The sequence below is a fragment of the Lonchura striata genome, chromosome 2 (genome assembly GCF_046129695.1).
Source record: "Lonchura striata isolate bLonStr1 chromosome 2, bLonStr1.mat, whole genome shotgun sequence".
Lineage (NCBI taxonomy): Eukaryota > Metazoa > Chordata > Aves > Passeriformes > Estrildidae > Lonchura > Lonchura striata.
The window spans coordinates 108,316,852-108,340,148 of record NC_134604.1 but is presented as its reverse complement, the minus strand read 5'-3'; the positions used below and the strand labels follow the sequence as shown (position 1 = coordinate 108,340,148).

The 23,297-nt window shown below is 35.1% G+C and overlaps 1 protein-coding gene across 1 annotated transcript in view; it reads left to right on the top strand.

Moving 5' to 3' along the window:
* CFAP47 (cilia and flagella associated protein 47) overlaps positions 1–23,297 on the top strand; it is a 268,440-nt gene that overhangs the window by 59,851 nt on the left and 185,292 nt on the right. Inside the window, exons 32-37 of the mRNA XM_077781662.1 lie at positions 417–557; positions 3,003–3,198; positions 17,086–17,183; positions 18,014–18,130; positions 21,779–21,913; positions 22,412–22,524. Coding sequence (XP_077637788.1) covers positions 417–557; positions 3,003–3,198; positions 17,086–17,183; positions 18,014–18,130; positions 21,779–21,913; positions 22,412–22,524 — 800 coding nt within the window. The remainder of the gene's footprint in view (positions 1–416; positions 558–3,002; positions 3,199–17,085; positions 17,184–18,013; positions 18,131–21,778; positions 21,914–22,411; positions 22,525–23,297) is intronic.

Here is a 23,297-nt window from a genome sequence, read left to right as displayed (position 1 = left end):
AACTCTAAGCACATGTATGAGACTAAGTAGGAATTAAAGCTGACTCCCACATTTACATTGGTCTCCCTGTTTTTTTTCAATTCCTTCTGATACTGTAAATACCTAATATTAATGTCCAATAGATATGTTTTAAAGCAGAGATCAGATTATCATACAGATTTTATAATTTTTAAGTGAAGTATTTACTGTGTTTCCCTTGTTTCCTGATTGCTGGTTTCAACTCCTGTCAATTCTTTGTTCTGGTTCTTATTCCTGAGATATGAGCAAACTTCAGATGGTTCTAATATTGGTCACTACTGCAGTATAGTAGTTGTTAACCCCCATTTATGTCATTGATTCATTATTGTCCTCTTGTGAATTTCCTCTCCAAACTGATGAAATAAATACTGAAAAAAATTGCCATCTTTTGTCTGAAGTGTTTTGTACCTGAAGTGAAGAGAGGAAGCATGAGAAGCTCAGGCAACTTAAGTGGCAATCGTATTTTTGTTCTGGAGAACAGAACGTTTGAGACAATGAGCAAACGAGCTTGGACAGATGTGCTGCTGCAGATGTACAAGGTAAATTGCAGATGTATTTACTACCAGATTCTGGGGAACTGATGGCCAAAAGCTTTGTTTTCCAAAAGATCTGTGGTATATTGGAGGTTTTTTTTTTTCCCAAACACATCTTTAAAATTTGATACTTGTAAGTATTTTATTTCTCTCTAATAAAGAAGGAAAAAAGAGAGAGTAAGAATATTTTAATTTTCTTTACAACCTTAAAGTGTGTTAATATGTTTCAACTAGGAAATGTTATATTAGAACAGTCTGCATTTTGTAGAATTAAATGTTATATAAATATTAGTGTAAGTAAGGAAACCTCTGTCATGCTTTTGTGTTACCATGCTTAGAAGCAGGGTAATTATGTTCACTGGACATAATTGCCTAGATGTATAAGTAACATTTATTACCCTATATTGAATGGAATTTTTCAACAATGAAGCATTTTTTTTATAATCCTTTAAAAATATCAACTTGGTCAGTAAAGACTTCTCAGATTTTGTTCAATTTTATTTTTAGTGATGGTTGAGAAAAATCTTGGGTATCATGTTTTCCAAAGTAAAACTTACATGCTCATCAATGATCAGTGCATTTATGTGCCTAGGAGAGAAAATTATTTCTTTCTGTTCCAAGGGATGGAAAAGAGATTAAAAATATAGATAATATTTTGGCTTCCCAGTACAAGTCAGAGATGAATGTATTGGGGTGTGACTTCAGTGAAGGATCCCACAGATAATTTAAGAGACTGGAGCATCTGTTATTTAGGGAGAGACTGAAAGAGCTGAGACTGTTCAGCCAGAAGAGAAGGCTCAGGTGGAGGGGTGTATCTAAGAAATGTGTTTCAGTACCTGAGGGGAGGTTGGTTGTAAAGAGGACAGTGCCAGACTCTTCAGTCGTGCCTCATGACATGGTAAGAGGCACCAGGCACAAACTGAGATGCGGGAAATGCCTTGAAACTTAAGAAACCTTTTTCCTGTTAGAGTGGTCACACAGTAGAATGGATATCCTGAGGGGGTTGTGGAGTTACAGTCTTTGGAAATATCCAAAGCCCAGCGGAATGCAGTCCTGGAAAAGCACTCTGATCTTGGATCAGGAGGTTTGGACCAGACAATCTCCAGAGCTGTCTTCCATCCTCAACTATTCTCTGACTATGTGATTATTGATTGGGAATGCACAATAAAACATAGAGATGAAACAGCATGTGTACATGGGCTGAGACAGATGACTTAAGGACACATGGGAACATGGGTTTGGAAAAAAGCAATCATAGTTACCAGAAAGTAATTTTGCTGTTCTTTCAATTTGCTGTAGTATTCATAGTTACATGACAGACTAGCACAGAGCAAAACCCCACCAAAATTAATAGTATGCATGTGTGTTTTGTTGTTTGGATTTTGATTTTTTTTTCCCTGATGAGATGAATTCCTAAGACATAGCTTGAAATGCATTGATCCAATCAGGTTTTGTATCAGTCAGGTTGAGGAAATCTCCAGTACCAATCCAGGATGGGGGATGAACAGATTCTGAACAGCTCTGCTGAGAAGGACTTGGAGGTGCTGGTGAATGAGAGGCTACATGAGCCACCCTTGTGCACTTGCAGCCCAGGAAACTAATTCTGCCCTGAATTAGCCCTAACATTTTATTTTAGACCTTTTAGAATCTTTTCAGGAGAAACAATCTGTGTAATTTGGACTTTCATTACCCAGTTGCTAAATAAGCAACTGGGTAATGAAAGATACAATTTAAATGTTTCTGTAGATTGTGCTAGACATCAGGGTAAGTAGTTCAGCACTTAGAGCTTTGGGTATAATATGCACAGTAATTCTTGGAATACAGATGACCTAATGGTTTCACAGGATTCAGCAAAACTTGGAGAAAAGTTGAATACAAAAAATACTTAGACTCAGAGACTATATCTAGTTGGAAGAGACCCATAAGGAGCATTGAATGCAACTCCCAGCTCCTCCCAGGACTATCTAAGCTAAACCATATGACTAAGAGCATTCTGCAGATGCTTCCTGAACTCTGACTGAGTTGGTGCCATGACCACTTCCCTAGTCTAGTGATCAACCACCCAATGAGTGCAGAACCTTTTCCTAAGATCTAAACTTGCCCTATTGCAGCTTCATTCCATTTCCTTGTGTCCATATTGCTGATCATCAGAGAGAGAAGATAGGCACCTTCCTCTCCTCTGCCCTCCTTGAGGAATTTGTAGACTGTGGTGAGGTCACTCTTCAACCTTCTCCAAGCTGAACAAACCAAGTGATCTCAGTGGCTTCTTGTTTGTCTTGCTCTTGAAACCGTTCACCATCCTGTGTAGTGGTTATGTGGGTGCTAATGTGCAGCCTTCTAAATCTTTCCTAAATTAGGAAACCTTTTGAGTTTAAAGTGTTTATTTCTTTATCTGTCAGCTCGAAATTCTTTTTTATAGTTCATGCTTTAAAACATTTTTTATCATTTCAGGTGTTTGTTCTTCCACGTGTTTCTTCCCGTATGGTTCCTGACCCACTGAGCTTGGAAAGCTTGCAGAACATGCCAGGAATAAAATCAGAACCCTTATGCAGTAATATATATTCTCGATATGAACGAACCATCCTCATCTGGTTGAATAAATATTATGAGAAAAATCGAAAAATTGTGTGGAAAGATAGTCAAAGAGGTGAGATAATTCTTTCACTATGTTCTTTCTTTTAATGCTCCTTTTGCAGACTTTTGCAATTGTTACTCACAAAGATATTTTGACAACTTGCCACTAAAAGTATTTTTTGGTATAAGTTACTGCCTACCCATATATATTTCCTTTCCTTGTGTTTCTATGTTCCAAGATCAGCATCTTTTGATTAGCATGATTGCTCTTCTGTGTGTTCTTATAGTTTTTAACTAGGCATAAAGGGTGATGTGAACCTCCTCACTTTCTTCTTCCATTAATGTTGTCAGGAAATGCTAACAGTAATTACTTTGTCTTCATATTCCTGTTTGTAGTCAGACATAGTTGTTACTATGTGTGCTTGTAGTGGCATGTTTGAGAGCTAGTTTTTCAGTTTTTAGAATATTTTTATATGTCCTTTATTCAGTGACATTTGGGAAGGCAATAGAGACCAAGGTTCCAGATTACTAATCCTGTCCTACTTGCAACAATGGATTGACTCTCACGGTTGCTTGACTAAGGCTCAATAGTTATCTAGGCAGTTCTGGTATTCAAATCTGATAAACTGTTCAAACACTAGCAATTATTACTTCTATTTTGTTTCATGACTTTTTACTTTTGCTTTTTGACCCTAACTTAATTGCCTTTTTCAGCAGTAATTTTGGGTGTGTGGTGAACACCAAGAAAGGCCAGTCTGGTGATAAGCAGGGATGACCTCCAGAATGGCTCATAAACCACTTATGGAAGAAATTTCCTAGTGTCATTTTATGCCTCATGCGATTTCTGACCTCTCTCAATTATGGATAATCTATTTGGATGCCATCTTCCATAAGTCTTACTTGGGCAGAATCTCTATCTTGCATATGCTTTGACTATTCCTTTGCTTTTCTCATTTTACTGTGTAGAAGCAAGTTGTAATGGCTATTCTTAAATACATTGAATACTTCTGCTGGTAAGATTGAAATGTTAGTTTGCACCACCTGCATCAAACAGAAAATAGCTGGTTTTGCATAATCTGGGCCTGGTCTTGTGATTAACTCAGGGAGCTCCCTAGCTAAATAACATGCCCTGGGTGTATTTGCAATACATCTTTTATTATCTGTGCCTGCTTTAGTGGAGCTTTCTCACAGCTGCCAGCACTGCTCTGCTGGGTTTTTCTGAGCCCTTGTGTGTAGATGACAACTTGCAGAGAGAATGGCTCTGTCTGGCCAGGGTTGTGGCTTGCTATAAATGCTACATGGATAAATTCCTCATCCCCAAATGTTCTCTGGACTGCAGGATCCAGTAATATCTGGGTGTAGAGGTGTGGCTGGCCTTGTTCTGGTCTGTGGGAGCTCAGTGGGGAGAATCTGAATGCCAAAATATATCTTATTTAACATTAAACTTTTAATTGAGTTATATCTCTAAGGAGTGAATCTGAATCCTAAAGTGCAGATCTAGTGGTTATTGCCAGACAAAGAGCTGCAGATGTCCAAGTGGAATATGTACTAAGGATGCATTGAAGGAGCCAGCTATTGAAAGTATTATTTTAGTTTCCTAAGAGTAGATAATGAATTATAATATAAAAATGATAGGTCTGTTTTAAATAAGTCATCATATAGTTATCAGCAATTGTAAAATAGGGTTTTTTTTACAATTATTTAGTTCTAAAGGCTCCCCAAAATTGGCACCCAAGAAGAACAATTTAATTACAGTATTGGTATTTTCAGAAAATAATAATAACTTCTGCTAAATCATGCTGTCAATACAGATAACTCACTAGGTTGATATATTAATTAGTGCAAATCTGACTGTAGCTTTGACTCTGGGTCACAGGTGAAGATGAATTCTGTGGTTACTGCCAGGGTACATTTATCTGCATCACAGTTCCCACCTACAATTTCACTTAATTACACTTTTCTGCTTTCAGACAGGTTCAAGATCAGAATAAAAAGGCAGAGTTTATATATACTTTCTGCATATGGGAAGTTACAGATAATGCCTTGATATATCAACTTTTTAATAGTTTTTTTTGGTTCATTGATTCTGTATTATCTTTTCTGTAGGGTACACAGAAACAACTTGATGTATGCACATAAGCATGCCCTTTTCTTTTGCTTCTATTTCCATTTCTCTCCCCAGATTGCATAAATGAGCATTGGAAAGATCTAATAATCCAAAATAAAGAGAGAAAATTCTGAAAATTTGTGAAATTCATAATTTTACTGTTATGCCATTGTATTATGAAAGTGTCGAGTTGTGCAATCTTACACTGTTTTTTTTCAGAGATGACCTGCCTCAATATCTCTTTGAAACCTCTGTTTAACCTTCACTTTCCTCTAGCTTGTTTTGCTTTTGTGCCTCAAAATGAATCGGTGTTTTCTCCTGTTCTTTCTGCCAAATGAGGCAATGAATCTGAAGACAAAGAGCACAGAAGAGACTTAAGAGACTCAATGCCTTCTTTTTTACCTTGGTCTCTAGTGTTTAAGATTGAGCACTGAGCAATCCCAGGCCCTTGACATGAATGGGAAAGTCTGGAACAGGGAAGATTTAGCCTTGGTGGAGGAGGATCAGACTGGGGAGCCACTGGACAACCACAAGCCCAGGGGACCCAGTGGGGTTCACCAAGTGCTGAGAGGCCAATGCCATTACAAGGTCACATTCAACAGCCTTGGGAAGATCAGGAAAATCTGAGTGGGGGAAGTTTGGAAGAGATGTCATTCCCATCTGGAGAGAGAATACAGGAAGCTTCAAAGCCAGTCACCCTCACCTTGTCTTTTGGGATGCTGACGGAGTAAATAATCTTTCCAAACATTACCAAGCATACAGAGTACAGGAACAGTTTTGTGAGTAGCTGCCATGAATTTCCAGAGATAAAATCTTGTTGGATCAACCTGATTGCCTTCCATGATGACAGGGCCATCTCAGTGGACAGGGAGAGAGCATGGATGTTTTTCATCTCAGCTTGGGCAAAGTTTTCAACAGCCTCCTGTAAGATCCTCAAAATCAAAGTGGTGAAGTACAGGCCAGTTAAGATCCCAGTGAAGTGGACTGAAATCAGGCTGAACTGCCAGCCTCAGAGGGTTATGGTCAGTGGCACAAAGTCTGGCTGGAGTCTGGTGACTAGTAATATATCCCAGGGGTCATTAATCTGAACTTGTTTCTTAAGATCATGCACTGGAGAAGAGCTTATATACCTTGGCAGATTTAATAATCTGATATACTTTTGGTCCTTTAAGTTTTATGATGTTAAGATCAGTCTTTAAATTTATACTCACATATTTTGACATTTTAATTTATGTTAGCTTCAAACTAAGCATTTAAGGCAGGCTTTTCCAGAGGAAATTAAGTGTCATAAAGAAGAATGTCAGAGCATATTAAGTGTTCATGCATCTCAGCTGAAAGTCTCAAATATCCTCAGTTTTGAATTTTGATTGTTATTATTTGCTTATTTTAAGAGGATTAGGTTTTTTTTTTTCCCAGTTCTTACTACAATGCAGATCAGAGAGCTTGCTTAGCATTTGTGTTCCTGAATGTTACCATCCACTCTGCTTTGAACACTTAGCCCTGACTAGCAAAATGTATTGACCTGCTGTTTTCAGCTCAAAACAGTCTGTTGGGTGATCAATTTCCACAAAATAAATGAAGATCTATCCAGGCCACATTTCTTAGTCTTTCCTTTGATACCTAAGCTCTTTAAAGTGAAATATGACAGTGAGAAAAGCCTAAGCTACTGCAGTGTAGAGAGGTTTCAAATATTCATCTTTATTACAGTCTTCTGAATTTGGAGATAACTATGTCATTCATCAGAACTCTCCTCTTGCAAGAATTAAGATTTTAATAGCTAAAAGAGAACATTAGCTGGGAGATTAGTGTCTCCACATCTTCTCTTCTTACTGCTACTGAGAAATAAATACATTTTAAAAGCATCTTGGCATGTGTTTTGGAAGGGTAGGCTTTGTATTATGTCTTATTGACCACAAACTGGAAAGCAAGGTTGAAACTTGAGTCTAAATGCCATAAAACTGAAATGCAGCTATGCCTGTTATGCTGAGACTATAATTATGCATGAAATATAAGATTCAGTACCCACTTAAGGCATTGTATGAACAATAATAATGATAACAGAGGAATAATTGATTCCATTAATTATTTGAGCATAATAAATTTTCAGTTTACCTTCTAGTGTTCCTTATCTTCATGCTTCTTTTCAACATTTCTCTATGAAAAACTAACTGCTAATGACTTGAAAAAGTAACAGTGAGAAAAAACCCTTGAAGAACTGCTAGAGTATTGGGATATTGTAATTCAAATCCTGTAGTCCCTAAACAGTAGAAAATCTTGCAGATTGGTGAATTAAATTGTCTCTTGAGAAGCTGTATGTCTCTTCCTTATTAATTATGACTCTTACCAAAGTGAAAAAGATAAATTACGTTTTTGGAAATAGGGAATTTTCATCAGTGTGTTCCAGGGAGATTTTGAAAAGAATAGATAATTCTATATTTCATATAAAATTGTTAGAGAAGATGACAGTCAGTAAATATCGGCAATACCTGAAGAGTCAATCTATGGCTGAGATTCAAGAGCTGTCCCCACAGCAGATACATCTTCACTTAACTGGGAAAACCTGCTTCAGAGGGGAGAGAAATTCTAATCCATTGCCAGCCTAGGTGTGTCTGGCAATCTGAGGCATAGTGGCATCTTGCCAGAGTCTTACTTCCAATTAGGAAAGTTTTATGCATTTTATTCACTTCACTGTTAGTGAGCTTGGGGTTTTGTGGTTTTAATTTTGTATTTTCTAATTTTGATATCAATTCAGTATGATATCTGAGTTAAAATGTTAGGGGAGGAGATATTTTAGTGTGTGATTACAGATCTTCAAAAAATTGTGTGAGAGTTAAGTAGTATTATTGTTTTAAAACTGATTTTTTAGGAATTCAGTAGTATATATTTTTTTTTCTTTCCTAAGTTTTAATTAATTTTCCTTTGTCCTTTGTCCTCTCTCCTTTCTTTCCCTAGTTGTAGGAAGGATATTTATGGAATCCATTGAATTTGCTTCACTGTTTAGTAGTTCTCAGAGAAAATAGAGAAATTAAAGAATACTTCCACCCTTTGCAGGGTGGAAGGAAATAATCTTGTTTAATGTAATTTTTTTTTCATTTAGGATCACTGCAAACCAGTATTTTCCAAAATAATGAATCTTGCTTTTTACACACTTAATAAAAGGCTGAATTAAAGAAGAAGAAAATGCTATGTAATGAACTGCTATCATGGTTATAAAAAGTCTGTCTTGAAACAAAGGACAAAACAGAACATTGTTCTTGAGTGATAAATCATGGAAAATATTTCCTGAAATATAAATTGCAAAGTTTTAAACCATTTTCCTGTGTTATATTTCTTGATCTGTACAGCAGAACATAAGATGTAAATATGGAATGCAATCAATAGGCTTTTCAGTTCTCCTTGCCTTTGTTTATTTGAAAACTCCATGTTTGTTTCCTATTCCTGAAAAACCCACAAGATCATATCAGAATTCCATTTAACAAAAAAGAGAAAAATAACTATTTTCTGAGTTTAAAGTCCACATGCCATTGAGAAGTAAGCAGAACTTCATGTTTCATTTAACTTTTTAGATTTTTGAGTAGGATAAAAATTGTTTTGTACTATTTATACTGTCTGGCATTATGCAGCTTCAGGGAAATAAAAATGTGAAGAAGGGATTTAATCCTTGGAGTTCTATATTGAAAACATTCAAAGGGTTCATATTTGAAAACCTGTCAAAAAGATCTTAAAAAAAGTAAAGCCTAAACTCTTAGGCTTATTTATATTTTTGTATATGTTTGTGTGTACATACATGCATACATATAACTATGTGTATTTGTAGATATATGTATATAATATATGCATATATGTATATAAATATATGCTGGCCCTCAAAAACATTATTCTCTAAAGAGAAATAATCAGACAAATGCTTAGAAAGAAATTTTGTTTACTTGCAATACACTGTAAGATTTTTAAACAGCAGTTCTGGTTTTAGCCAAACAAGGAACTTGGCAGTGTTTGTGTGATAATTGGAATAAATAAGCCTTCTGATTATTTGTGTAATTCATGCCACTTCTACAATGCATGGGAAATACACATATTGAATGTGGTATAGCTGAGGATTTAGTAACACAACATCAGATATTTTTTGAGGAGAAAACATATTTCAACCTGTGAAGTTTGAGAAAGATTCTGTTCATTAATTTTAAGTATCAAACAATAAATTTCATTGAGAGCAGTATTTAACTTTTGTTTTACTAGAAAACAAAACACAGGAATTATAGTAATCATTGTGAAGCCAGTCTAGAAGCCAGCAATGCTGTAAGGAATTGCTGTGATTTGTAGCATTTTAAACCTAAATGATGTTTAAGTGAAATGCCATGATGTGAGGTCCCACCCTTAAGGCGAAAGGAGCACCCAAGATTCATAAATGCTCAAAATTGAGAGGAAGGACAAAAGTCAGGGGCTGGAAAAACTCACAAAGTTTTGGTAGTAAATCACACACTTGGCATGGCAGTTGATATGTTAGTCCCTGATCTACTTCTTAAGGATGTGACAGTGGGTTTTGGATAAAGAGGTGAGATGAAAAGAAAGAGAGAAAAAAAGAAATGAATGAGGGAAAGCAAAAGGTCACTAGCCCTGGTTCCAGAGCTGGTCCAGCTGTTGGGATGTTCAGGGTTCTGGGAGGGGCTACACAAGCTTGCTGGGGATTCCTCACCCTGGTGGGGGATGTTTTCTGTCGAAGGCCAAAGAAATGGAGACTGATATAAAGTAATGCTGCTCTTACATGATACACAAAACCCTCAGAAATTTGTCAATTTAAGATACTGTTTAGGATAAGAGTCAGTGAAAATAAAAGTGCACAGAGAGTGAAAGACTATAGGAATTTTTTTTTAGGAGCAGAAAGATGAATGCGCATGCCTCAGGGTAAAAGTGTTCTGCAACAGATGGGAATAAATGAGACATATCCCCAGCATCTCTGTTTTTCTGATATTGCCCCATGTGGTGCTTCTTGAACTTTTCTGCTTAGAATTCAGAATTGACAGTGGTATTGAGTTGATCTGTCAGTGATATTTCACGCATTCTTAGATGAATAATTATCAGTTTTGATGAGCAAGAGTTGTATCCTGCATCCTGCCTGAAGCAGGAACTGTAATTTTTCTTTTATCTTTAATAAAATTAGACTTATTTGCCATGTTAAGATAAATGTAGCTACACATACTATATGTCCTGAAGGCAGATATGTTATGAATCTCTTAATCTTAAGTTTTAAGTAATAAATAATAGCCTTTTAAAAAATTATTCAAAGGCATATTTCATCTCATCTTTCTTATGCTCTGGATTGAATACTTCAGTGCTATTATTTCAAAACTTGTTCTGGTTCTAATATTAGCGTGTACAGGAAAGATTATTGCTGTTTGTATTATTCAGTGCCAGATTTCAGCTCCTGAAACAGGACTATAGGTATTATTATAGCTACAGATTAGTTCCACCTCCAGAGATTTTCAGATTCCAGAGTAAGAATTTGCTGTATAATAATGTGAACCATTACTACTGCACTAGATAACATTGAAAGGACATACTGTGATATATTAAAAGTTGATGTAGCTCAGTGTTCTGTCTTCAACAGAAGTTGCTTAGAGATGAGTAACACTGCAAATGTGCAGAAATGCTTTATACATATAATTTTATACTCTGAGACTTCCTGCTTTGAAATTCAGGACTCCTTCAGATGGAGGCACACCTGTAATGTTGTACTAGATTTATATTCTGAGAATTTAATTGTATTTTCAACTTGTGCAGACTTGCAGTATCACAGTATTCTGAAGCAGAAAATAAATTTAAAATCACTATTCTGTGTAAAACACTTTGTTTTAAGTTTGCTGCTTAATACTGTGACTTGGTTCTTCATTTGCTGACAAATTTATGTATTCCACTAAACTATTTAACAACATCTCGTTCCTACTCTTGGAGTCCTGCCTACTTATACAGACTGCACCATTTCATTGCTACTCTTAGTAACATAGTCTAATTTATTAATTTCTTAAAAAGCCCTATATCATGTCTTTAATCACAAAAGACCATCCATTTAAAGATTTTTGTGAGAATGTATTTGGGTTATTTGAAAATTCTCATATAATAGTAGCCTAGCTCTGTGTATCTTCTGTTTTTCAGTAACTCAGAATTTGAATATTTTGCTTGTGACTATGTAACAGAAGATTTACCATTGGTATTTCTTGTGCCTCTAGATATAAGGATTTTTAAAGTGATGGCAAGAATTTAAATTTTTTATTATTTGTGAAAACAGCAGAACAAGCTTCACAAGAAATACAGTATTTTAATTAAAGATGTATTGTAGATCTTACTTTTTTATATAAAACAGTTTTGAAACTTAGTAGATTCAACAAAAATTTGGTCCTTTAAGTATTTTAATCCTTGGTATAAGACCAGTCTTTATACAGTGTAGTGTCACAGCAGGGACACAGATTATTCTTATCCAAATAATTCCAATACATCATATTTCTGCTTATACAGATGATGTATCAGTTAAAAAAAGTGAAACTTAAAAAGAACATGCAGTAAATTCCGGAAATGGAGAATAAGACCAGAAATAATCTGCTTTATTCTCATGTACAAAAACTATTCTGAATATGCCTAGTATATTTAGTAGTGTACTAAACAGGTATTTGCTGTTATAAAAATCTTTGAAAAAGGAGATCCCACAATCCACTTAAGGCAATATCTGCCAGAATTTCCCTCTCATTTCCATTTAAAAGAGCTTCCTACTGTCTAACATAGCAAGCTACCAAGCAAGTAGCAAGCAGCAAGAATCTGTCTCAATTCAGAAGTGAAAGTTTGAACAATTTTCTCTCCCTCTGCCCCCAGTCACATAAAGTTGTTTGCTACCTGTTGCCATTTATCTTTGAAACTATTTTTGGCCAGGTTTTTATCATTACATTGGATGGAAATCTTTGTCTTAAAGCTCCACTTGATTTTTTTTTTTTTTCAAGAAATGCCAGTACAAATGAAATTCGTTATCTTTACAAGCTTAGAGATATTCTGAGTAATAATTCTGATTTCTATTGGTTTTTTTTTTCTACTAAAATTGACTAATTCTATTTAAAACCTCTAGCATGGGAAATTTTGGGTTAAGTACATCCTTTCTCTTTTAAAATAAGATGTGTAATGAATCTTTGCTTTTCTATTAACTTTATACAGTTGCACATTGTTACCTTCTCCTCCAGTTTCTCTTTCTCTCCACCTTCTTAGCAAAACATTTCCATTCTTTCAGTGTACTCAGCTCAGGTTTTTTTTTTTTTTTTTTTTTGTTGTTGTTGTTGTTTTTTAGTTGTTCCTTCTCTTGCAGTTTGGTGCCATTGCTGATTTCTTTTCCAGGGGAGACTTTACTAGAAATGAACACAAGTGAAAAGATCAGTCTGTGCCTAAGATGCAACTCTCCTGTTAATGCATACTAACACAGTGTTTGCTTTTCCTGCCACAGTATTTGATTTACTGTTTTCTCCAGATTCTTTTCTGCAGAAGTTCTCTCTGTCTGATTTTTCATCTAGCATTCGTGTAATGAATTATTCTTAATTAATTGTAGTGTGCTGCAAGCATCATTATTGGATTTCATCCCATTTGTTTCAGATCATTACTCCAGTTGTTCAAGAGCTTAAATTATAGTCCTTTCCTCATGAATACTTGCAAACAATTTTTCTTTCCAAAGTCAGTTCTTTAATCTGTTTTATATTCTCTCCAGATAAGAGTAAGATAATTTTGTGCAATTTTCAAAAAATTGCATATGAAAATATTAGCAAGTACACAATCTAGGATTTTTGTTGTGGACAGCTGATAGCAGGTAGAGTTACTGTTTTTCAGTGAAGTTTGTGCTTCACTTTATAGGACCTTTTTCCTAGAATATATTTACATTGCTTTTCTATGACAAAGAATGCAATCAAAATTTTACTGAAGTTAAAATGTGTAGTATTTTTCCTTGGTCTATTGTATCATTTACATATCAAAGAAATAAAAATAAATTGACCTAGAGGAGTTTATGGTGACTGTTGCTTGGAATTCTGACAATAAGTAAGTGGTTTGTCATTTTTGTGTAGAATTGTTATGGTATTGCCTTGATTATCTCAGTATGGAAAATAGTTTTCAAATCCCACAAAAAAATGTTGAGGCTTCAAATATAATAATAAGTATAAAAAAATATTTAATTTTGGTGGTGTGGGTTTTTTTGTTGTTTGATTTGGGGATTTTAATGAAAAATAGAATATGAGCAAAAAACCCCATTGCAAAACCTTGACTTTCTATTGATTCATCAGGGTAAGAACATCAAGTTTTAAAAAACTCAGTGAATCTGGACTTAACTTTGAAAAAAAATGTTTAAAAAGTGGTGAATAATTAGAGTGCCATGGCAAAACTCTGCTGCTTCTGTGCAGAAATGCTTCATGAATGAAGAAAGCAGTGTGTCTTCAAGAGTTGGCTTAACCTGTCACAACAAAGATGGAGACAATGCTGTAATGCTTGGTTGCTACATGCATGCAACATGATACCTGTAAAAAAATACCCAACAAACCTATTAACAGTAACTGCTTTCAGAGTTCAGTTGGTCCCAAATCACTGAATTGACTGCGTGCTACTTCCTTTAGTGCTAAGTGCAATCAGCCAGTGAAACAGAACTACTCTCATTTCTGATCCCTTGCAGAGGCCTTTTGCAGTGTATTTTTAGATCTCTATAACCAGAACAAGTGTTTGAGTGCACTCATAAGTGGCTGAACATCCCCTTCGAGATAATCCTGCTAAGTTATTTTTATTTACCAAGTATTTTCACCTCTTGTTGTGGGTGAGACAGAGTACAAAACACCCTGTGGTGGATGAGGATCCTGGATGTGTTGTAGAAGGAGCTCTTGCCCTGTTTGATAATTTCACACATCCAGTTGCTTCCCACAACACTCTTCACATCTCCTCAGTGCCTCTGGAGCATCAGGGAAAAGTCAATTCCTGCTGTGCTGCTGCTCAGAGACCAATCCCGTGTCTGTCCAAAGTCCCTAGACATGCAGTGGCATTTGTCTCTATGCACCTCTCTGATCTTCAGAATCTTCTCCCATCTCCAAAATCTTTCCTCCAATTATGAATTTTTGTCACCTTCTTTCCAGTCCCCGTTGTCTCATCAAGACCATGGATTAGTTTTGGAGATGTTTCCTTTTTGGATCTTCTTCTTTTCATAACTCCAATTCCCCAGTTTTCCCAATCTCATTAGTCTATATGCAGAGCACAGTTCATTATCTGCCTAATTGGGGCTTCTGTCTCACTCCTCTTCATTAATGGGAGATTTAGAATGTGCCATTTCAGTCTTGGTGTTATCAAAATTTGCAGCCAGCTCTTTTGGGATGCAGCTAGCAAGTAGCAGGAATCTGTCTCAATTCAGAAGTGAAAGTTTGAACAATTTTCTCTCCCTCTGCCCCCAGTCACATAAAATTGTTTGCTACCTGTTGCCATTTATCTTTGAAACTATTTTTTGGCCAGGTTTTTATCATTACATTGGATGTAAATCTTTGTCTTAGAGCTCCACTTGATTTTTTTTTTTTTTTCAAGAAATGCCAGTACAAATGAAATTCAATATATTTACAAGCTTAGAGGTATCCTGAGTAATAATTCTGATTTCTATTGTTTTTTTTTTATGAAAATTAACTAATTCTATTTAAAAACTTAATTACTGTAGAGTGGTTAGCTGGCAGATGTTCTGCTAGATTTGATGTAATTAGGAAAAATATATTTTGTTTTCTGACTAATTTATTCACAAGCCTTTGAGTTAAGTAGGTTGATTGATAGCAGAAGGATTAACTGAAAAACAAAAATGCTTATGAAGTATTTAATTAGCTAAGTTGTGAAAATATTCTACGTAATGTTTTTTTTCCTTTATGCACCCATTTTTTTCATCAAAGAATATGGTTTAATGAGTTTCTGTAACCATTGCTCAGCAAATCAATCTAGATTACTATCCAGAAGAATAATTGAATATTGGATTTACTCAAGCAGAAATAGTTAATCTTAAAAGGTTAAAAATAAAAATTTGAAAATGGTGATTTATTAAAAATGCTGATATAAGGTGTTGAGAGTGAGTCTGAACTCTGTTAATAAAAAAAAGAAGACAGTTTATTGATTTTTATAAGTCCCAACTGTGATCAATAAAATGATGAATGTTAGAAAGACTGACTTTTTAAGAAGAAAGTATACTTTCAAAAATGTATCTTGCTATTTTTAAGGTATTTGTTTTTTGCAGCAACTACATAAAGTATTTTTTAAATAACTGTGAGCAGCTTGCCAAGAAGATGGGATGAAACAAATGTCTCTTACTGCAAATATTTGTAAAATTGATGTCTGAATTGAGTTAAAATTAATACTGTTACAATTTAGATATTGAGGTCTATATTACTCTAATCTCTTTCTGTTGTAAGTAACAGGAAGATGTTGTATATCCAGTCAGTTATATATCCTCCATCGTTGGTACCTTCCAATATGGAGTTTTCAAGAGTTGAAAGTTGAATTTTCTGCTTCAAAAAGTTCTTTCAGATAAACAGTAAGGAAAAAGTAGTTTTGACAGAGTGAAATTAATGCAAGTTTTAATTTTGTTTTCAAAACTTAATGAAATATTCATGCAAATATTCTTTTAAACAGTGTTTGTTGTTTTTAAAAATATATTTAATGAATATATATTTAATGACTATTTAGAATAGTGTTACCAAAATTGATTCACAGCATGAATAGGAAAAAGTAAGGGATTTTGGGCCAACCACACGGAAGCAGTGACAAGCTAAAATCATTACTGATGTCACAGAGTTAAGCTCAGATGGGTTTACAGGCCTTTGTTTTTAAATGTATGCAGCATCTGCTCCTGTTTTTTTCTTACTAAACCTCTACGAGTATGCTGAAGCATGTGAAAGTTGATGTGAAGTGAGAGACATTTTAAATTTTTTGATGATACCTCAACTGTAGCCTATAAATGTCTACTCTTTTTCTGCATAATGATAGATTTTGCTGAGGATCTGCTACAGGAGTTTACTTTGGGTTGAACTAATTTAAGTGTAATAGTGAAATGAAACCTATATAATTTGTCCCATGTGAGAAAGCTTGATCCCAGTTCATCTGAAACCTTGCCATTGGCTGAAATCCAAAATGTTTCCTAAATTTGGAAGCTTGGACCTGAGATAGTAAAGTTGTGTAAGTGCTATGTTAAATATTTCAAGATATGGATACTTCAAATATGAAATTATAAATAAACTACATTTAATGTCTTAATAATCTATTTTAATAAAAACATAATAAATATATAAAAATTATCTAACCTTCTTAGGCATTGGGGTTTACAACAGTTGTAGAACTGGTGATTTCTGTTGTAACAATTGAGCTGCTAGCTCTCATTTATATTGCATATATGCCAAATAATTCAATATGACCTTAAAGAAAATCAGTAACCTTTCCTTTTTGTGTCCTAAGCATTTCAACTTTAAAGGATTTCTCCATATTTTCATGAGTTTCAGTAGCTCTATTAATGTTAGGCCTACAGTAATAAAAAGTTTAAATATTTAGGCTCCTAATCTGTGAGGTTAAGTTTAGATTATTTGTTTTCCATTCTGCTGTGATGAATACTCTTACATGGTGCAGCAGAGTGAACAATGGCTACAATATTCTAGGTGAGATTTTTCAAGTTTTCAGCAACAGGACAGAGAAATTCTGCATGTGAATGGATGCTTCCTTATTTTATTTCTTCTAATCAGTGATTTCAAATAGTTACCATATCTATTCAGAACAAAATAGGCATCCTGGGGAGAAGAAAGGCTCATGAATCTTGCTTTGTCTTTTAATCAGGTGGAATACCACCCATGAGATGGATAGTGAATTTTGACCACGACCTTCTGGATGGTCTGGTGTTGGCAGCACTGGTGGCAGCTTATTGTCCATATTTGGTAAGAATGTTTTTTAATATGGTGCAAGTTTTATGTGCAGTTATTAATGTCAGTGCCTTGTTTTGTTTTGCAATGCTGAGGAGGGCAGTGCGGGCAGGCCCTGGGGTGTGGCTGTGGTGGGGGCTGCAGCTGGAGGAGCTCTGGCTGCTGGGAGCCCGAGGAGAGAGACCTGGCACTTTGCCTTTCTTTGCCTAAGGAAGATCTGGGGACCTGGGGCACAGCCAGGTGGCCAGAGGGACACAGCAGGAGCGAGGATCCAGCAGGAACACCCCAGACTTGGACACAGCCAGGCTGAGGGGTGGAAAAGCCCAGGGTTTCCTTGGCACGCGGTCCCTCCTCAGAGGACCAGCTCGAGGTGTTCTTCTGTTTTTGCACTCAGATTAAATTATTTTAAGGATCCAGATGGTGCTGAGGGAAACCTGGGGTCGAGACAGTGAGGAAAGCCTGTCTGAGGGTGTCAGAGTGGGGTGTGTGGGGAGTCAAGCAGGGCTCCCATCACTCGCTCCAGCCTCACACTGCAGGGGCCCTTCAGTCCCAGCTCAGGTCACTGCCAGTGGCTCCTGGGTGCTTGGACAGGGAAGTTTCCCCTACAGCAACTCTTGGCCTATGGGATCTTTAAAAAGGAAAAAAATAACCAAACCCAATATTTACCAAATTGTTAGGGATTATTTCAGTATTAGTTTTTTGGTTTTTTTTTTTTTACTGGGTTTATTCTTAACAGGGAATTTCAATTCAAAATTTAGATCTTATTGATTGCTGAATTAGCAAAAATACAAAACCAGTAATTTTGCCTAGTGGAAGGTTGAGTTTGATTTCTCTGTCTTGTTTAGATTCCCACTCACTTCATAAAGATGTATACTAATCCAAGAACTCAGGAACAGTTTTTTCACAACTCCTTGGTACTTGTGAAGGCTCTGCATGCTATCAATCTGGATATGGGCGTAAACGTACGTGATTTTATACTAGCAGCTCTTGTATGTATTCATATTTTTATTTTGATTTTTTGTATAGTAGTGTTGGACATCCAATTAAGGTGAGATTGTAGTGAAACAGTTTTGTTTTAGAATATGTTACTATACGATGGAAACCAAAACACTGCTTCATATTAATAGACTTAATTAAAAGTAATTTCCATATTTACTTTTGTAGAATCGCCCATGCATGACTAGCTGAACATAAATTAATTCAGTTCAAATTTTTGCATCCTAAATCACACAGTGAAAACTCAAATGGAATTAATTATTACTATTGGAAGGCAATTTAGAAAAAATATGTTTAAGAACAAACATCATGCACTTAATCATAAAAATAAATGGTGAAAAAAATTATACAAATGTCTAGTGACAGTTAGATGCATTTAAACATGAAGGCCCTTGAGAATTTTTTCCTAGGTTTGGTGCCTGAAGAAATCAGCAGCTTTGGATGCTGGTGAAAATAGCACTCACTCAAAACCATCAGCTTCTGATGTTTTTTTTTGGGGAGGAATGCAATGTTGATAATTGTTGATAATTTCTTCCATCAAGGATCTGCTTGGGATCTCTTTTATATGTTTAGTAAATGTGCTTTACATCTCCATGGTTTTATTGACCTATGGCTCCAAATTTTATATATATGGTGATCTTACATAGGTTAGATATTGTTCTTTTGTTCTTTTTGTTGTTCTCAAACCCATTTTTTTTCTGCTACTAGTCTACATTTCCTTCACTGTTTGTGAGTTATTTATATCTCTGAGAGCATATTGGGCTGGCTGGAAGAGCAAAAGATACAGTAGCATAGACATGGTATTTGAAAGTGTAGGAGGAAACTTTCCAAAGGAATTAATGGCATTAGGAATCAGAGGTAGAGCTTATTTGTGTGAACAAAGTAGTATAAAAAGATATTCAATTACAATTTTTTCCCCTTTCCATTTGGTTGAGTTATGATTACAAGGAAAAATTAACCCTGCTATTTCCATTTGTATCAGCTGTTGTCTTGCTGTTGTTTCCTGATGCAGATCACTCTGTTAGAAATGACTTTGTTATGACAAAGAAAATCTACTGCTTTCCATACTTGTTACTGACAGGAAGCAAAAAAGTAATCTGGGTATAACCCTCAAAACAAAGGTATTTCTGCCTCAGCTTTTATTAAGAAAAACAGGTAGTTCAGCACATAAAGGCAGAGGCTTGATGCCAGTATGAAAGGGTGTTGAGCACTTTAGATGTGGAAGCAAAATTCTAGGATGTTCTCACTAATGTACCTGTTTTAAGACTAAATTGTCAACAGTAAATGGGATAATCCACTTCTGTACAGAATTGTAACAATTCAAACAAAGGTACACAGTACCATGAAAAGGAACCGATTTTGGATCTTCGAGGTCTGTATTTTAGTTCAAATTTACATAGATTCATTGAAATTCATATATATTTTTCTAAGGCTGTTGTAGAAACATCTGAACTATCTTGTTCTGCGGTGATAAAAATGGCAAAATACATGAATCCTTTTGCTGAAATCTCTTAATTTGGGAATTTTCTGATAATCTTGTCTGAAATTTAGCAGGCTAAAATGTTCCAATAGTATTAGCAAAATTCTTGACTCAGGCAGTCACTGCTTTTGAACTCTCAGGACATTTGCATTAATTAACAGCACAAGATGAGATGTGTTAAGTCTTAAAGCTGGCATATTCAATCTAAAAATCTAAGAATCTGTAATGATAAAGAAGTTCAACTGTCAGCTAATCTTCAGCTTCAGGTTTAAATGACACTTTTAATGGAGTTCAAGGCTTTGAAATCCTTTTAGGGATTAAGGTGTAGATTTAAGATGGAGTACTTCAGGCAGAAAATGGTTTCCACTTTCTGATCATGACTTAAAATTCAACCCTAGAATTAGTGGTGGCTGTCTATGTGTTTTTAATTTGTGTTTGATATTTTTAAGTTTTAAAATGCTTTGATTTGAAGAAGATTCAGCTGAAAGTCTAAAATAAAAAATTACAAGATAGAATGGTAGATAGCAGCAACATGCAGGAAATGTATGTGACAAAGAGATTAGGATGGAAGGTGCAGAGATTGGGAATAGCCAGTAAAAGATTTTTTTTTCAGACTTCATTATTTATTATTATTAATTTATAATTATTGCTATTGTTTGCCAATACATATTTTTAAAAGCAAATAATGTTTACTGTGATTTTTTTCTGATGAATCTTGTTAAGAAATGTGATTTTTTTAAATTTAGTTCTTAGAGTAGTAGATAAATGGCACAAATGGAGTTTTATGAGGTAATCACAGGATAGAGTTGTAATTTCTCAGGGAATAAATTCTGATTTAAGTGGAAATGGGTAGAAAGAAGTAAGTGGCAGAAGAAAGTCTTCAACAGGTAATCTTCTATCTTAAATGAAAATACAGGAAAAGTGAAAAGTAGGGGTGTAAAACCACAACTGTATTGGAATAATGGTTAACATTCAATAGCCATTGCTGAGATAAATAAATGGAAAAACCAAAATACTTTTCAGACTTCAGGTTTAAAGCTTTTGGCACAGAAGAAGCTTTCTTACTTTGCATAGTTAATGCATCCTAAAGTTCGAATTTTCAACCAGTGGTGATGGAATTAAATAGAAATATGAGATGAGATGTGTATGATTACATCATTGCATGAAGAGTCTATGAAATTAATCTTAAGAATTACAAGGAAAAACGTTATCTAGGAAGCCATGGAGAGTTGCAGGGGAACTTCAGATCAGTGCCCAGTTATGTACTCACTCTCTTGGAAGGTTAGAGGAGGAGCTTTGTGAGAACTGCTGGGCGTAGGATGAGCTGCTTGGCTGGGCACAGGGCAAGAGAAAACTTACCTTAAAAACGTTAAACTTTAACTTGAAAATAAAAATTAACTCAGATGGTTAAGGTGATAAATATATCTATAAATCTCTCTTACAACACTAAAGACAGTCCAGAAGGGTAAATGCTTTTTTTGCTCCCTTTTTCATACTCTGTGGCAAATCATTTTACCACTCTCCTCAGTGACTTACCCGAATTGCTGAGGACTAAAGTTTGACTTGTTTTACAGATGCTACTAAAACTCATTTCTGTAAATCAAATATTTAACCTGTAGGAATAATTTCTACCTTTTATAAATCAATTTACAGAAGTATAAAAGTATCTGCAATAGAAACAACTGTATCGTTGTTATTTGGGAGGTGAAATTATCGTAAACTCCTAGTGTACGTAGGAGTATTTGGGATGGTATTTTACATAAACTAAAAGATTTTAATTTTTTTTAAGGTAGTAAAGATGTATGTTTTTGCAGACAGTGAGTTTTCCATGCTTATTCTGTTATGCTGCATTTAATAACATTAGCATTTGTTTCTGTTGAACCTTTGGGGAAAAATGTTGAGCTTAATTTTTACCCTGGGTTTATCACCAGAGCATGTCAGTGGTTTTCATTAGTTAGGGTTTTCCTTCATGCAGTCACAAGATTCATATTCATATTAGCTATGAGAATAATGCAGCTATTCCAGGTTAGAATAAAATATCTGTGTAATAAGATTTTTTTTCCTTCTTCTTATTTTTATACTATACAGGCAAAATTTTAACTGAATGTCATTTTTTTTTTGTTTTCAATGTTAGGCCACTGATATCTGTGACCCAAATCCTGTCATGATGCTTATTTTGTGTGTCCACCTGTATGACACTCTCCCTCACTACTTACCCAAGAACACAATAGAATTTGCAGGTGCTCTCCATGCAACTATTGTGAAGCAGGTATTGATACCATTGAATTGAGATTCATAGTAATGCAAGGTTAGAGCACTGTTTGTATATATGTGTTTGTATTATATATAAGCTACAACAAAGAATTAATAGGTTTCTTGTCATTTGGCTAGTAAATATACGAGACGAAAGTGTGCATTTTCTGTTTTTTATTCTCTTCAGTATTGGGATTTCACTTCTGTTTTTCCTCTATGCTTGAAAGCACATGAAAAAATCTACAAATTTGACAAATCTGAGATGAAAGAGAGGATTGAGACATTCACAGGCATAGGAATGCAGTGTACACTATACTCTCAAAAATAAAGTTTGGATAGTCCATGGGAAATCTGCACCCCTTTGGAAGGAAAATTATCTACCCAGTTATTTGAAGTACTTACTTATTTTGTGATCTCCTCAGTTTGTATTTTGGAACTTACCCACAGAACACACCTTATATAGTATAAAAAATGAGTAAAAAAAGGCTGATCTTGTTGGTTTTTGTTGTGGTAGCTGTGCCTGAAGAACCCGAGCAATTGCAATTTGGCCTACAACGCTATTCTTGTGGGAAGAGATGCTGAGGAGTTCTCTTTACCTAAAGGAAACACTGTTACCCTTCCTCCTATGTAAGTAATTGAATGTTTGTGTTATTATTTGTAGCATTACAGAAATAGAAACTTACTAATTTAAGAGTGGTGGAACACTAGAAATGTGTTCAACTACAAGCAGGGCAAAATTAGTTGGTATAAGGGTCAGGTTTGTCTCCTTAACCTGGAACAAATCTAGACTAATATTTCAGTGAGACTCTTGCAGTTGAGCTCAATAGAGCTTTAAGGGCAATATATAAACCTTCATATCATTACAGGAGTCATCTGTCTCCAATGTATATATTTTTCTCCTATGTATCAAAACTTGATTCACATTTTATACATCAATGCATTGTAGAAGCATAAGCAGGTAGATTTCTTTTCTTTTGAAGTCTCAGATTTTGGCTCTTAATTTAAGCATGACTGGGAAATAAAGAGACCATGACATAGGTTTGAGTAGTATTACACTGCATCTTTTTGTCCCATCTTTCCTCCCCACCAAGATGGATGTGATGTAGTTACTTGTTCATTTTACATGTCTGAGAGACATCTAGGGATTTGAGATTTAATTTTGGGAAAGCATTAGTTATAATTTCTGGTAGCAGAAATACTCATGGTATATCACCATTTCATTGTTTTTGTTCACTAAGTACATTTTGGTCTTTCTGTGCTATGCAGCTTTTTGAATAAATACAGGAATTTCATTAATCCCTGTTTAACTAGTGAGGACAAAGGGATGTAGTGGTAACTCTGGTTGTCAGCAGTTTTGAAGTTTATCTGCAAGATATCAATTTACAGATAAAATGGATTAG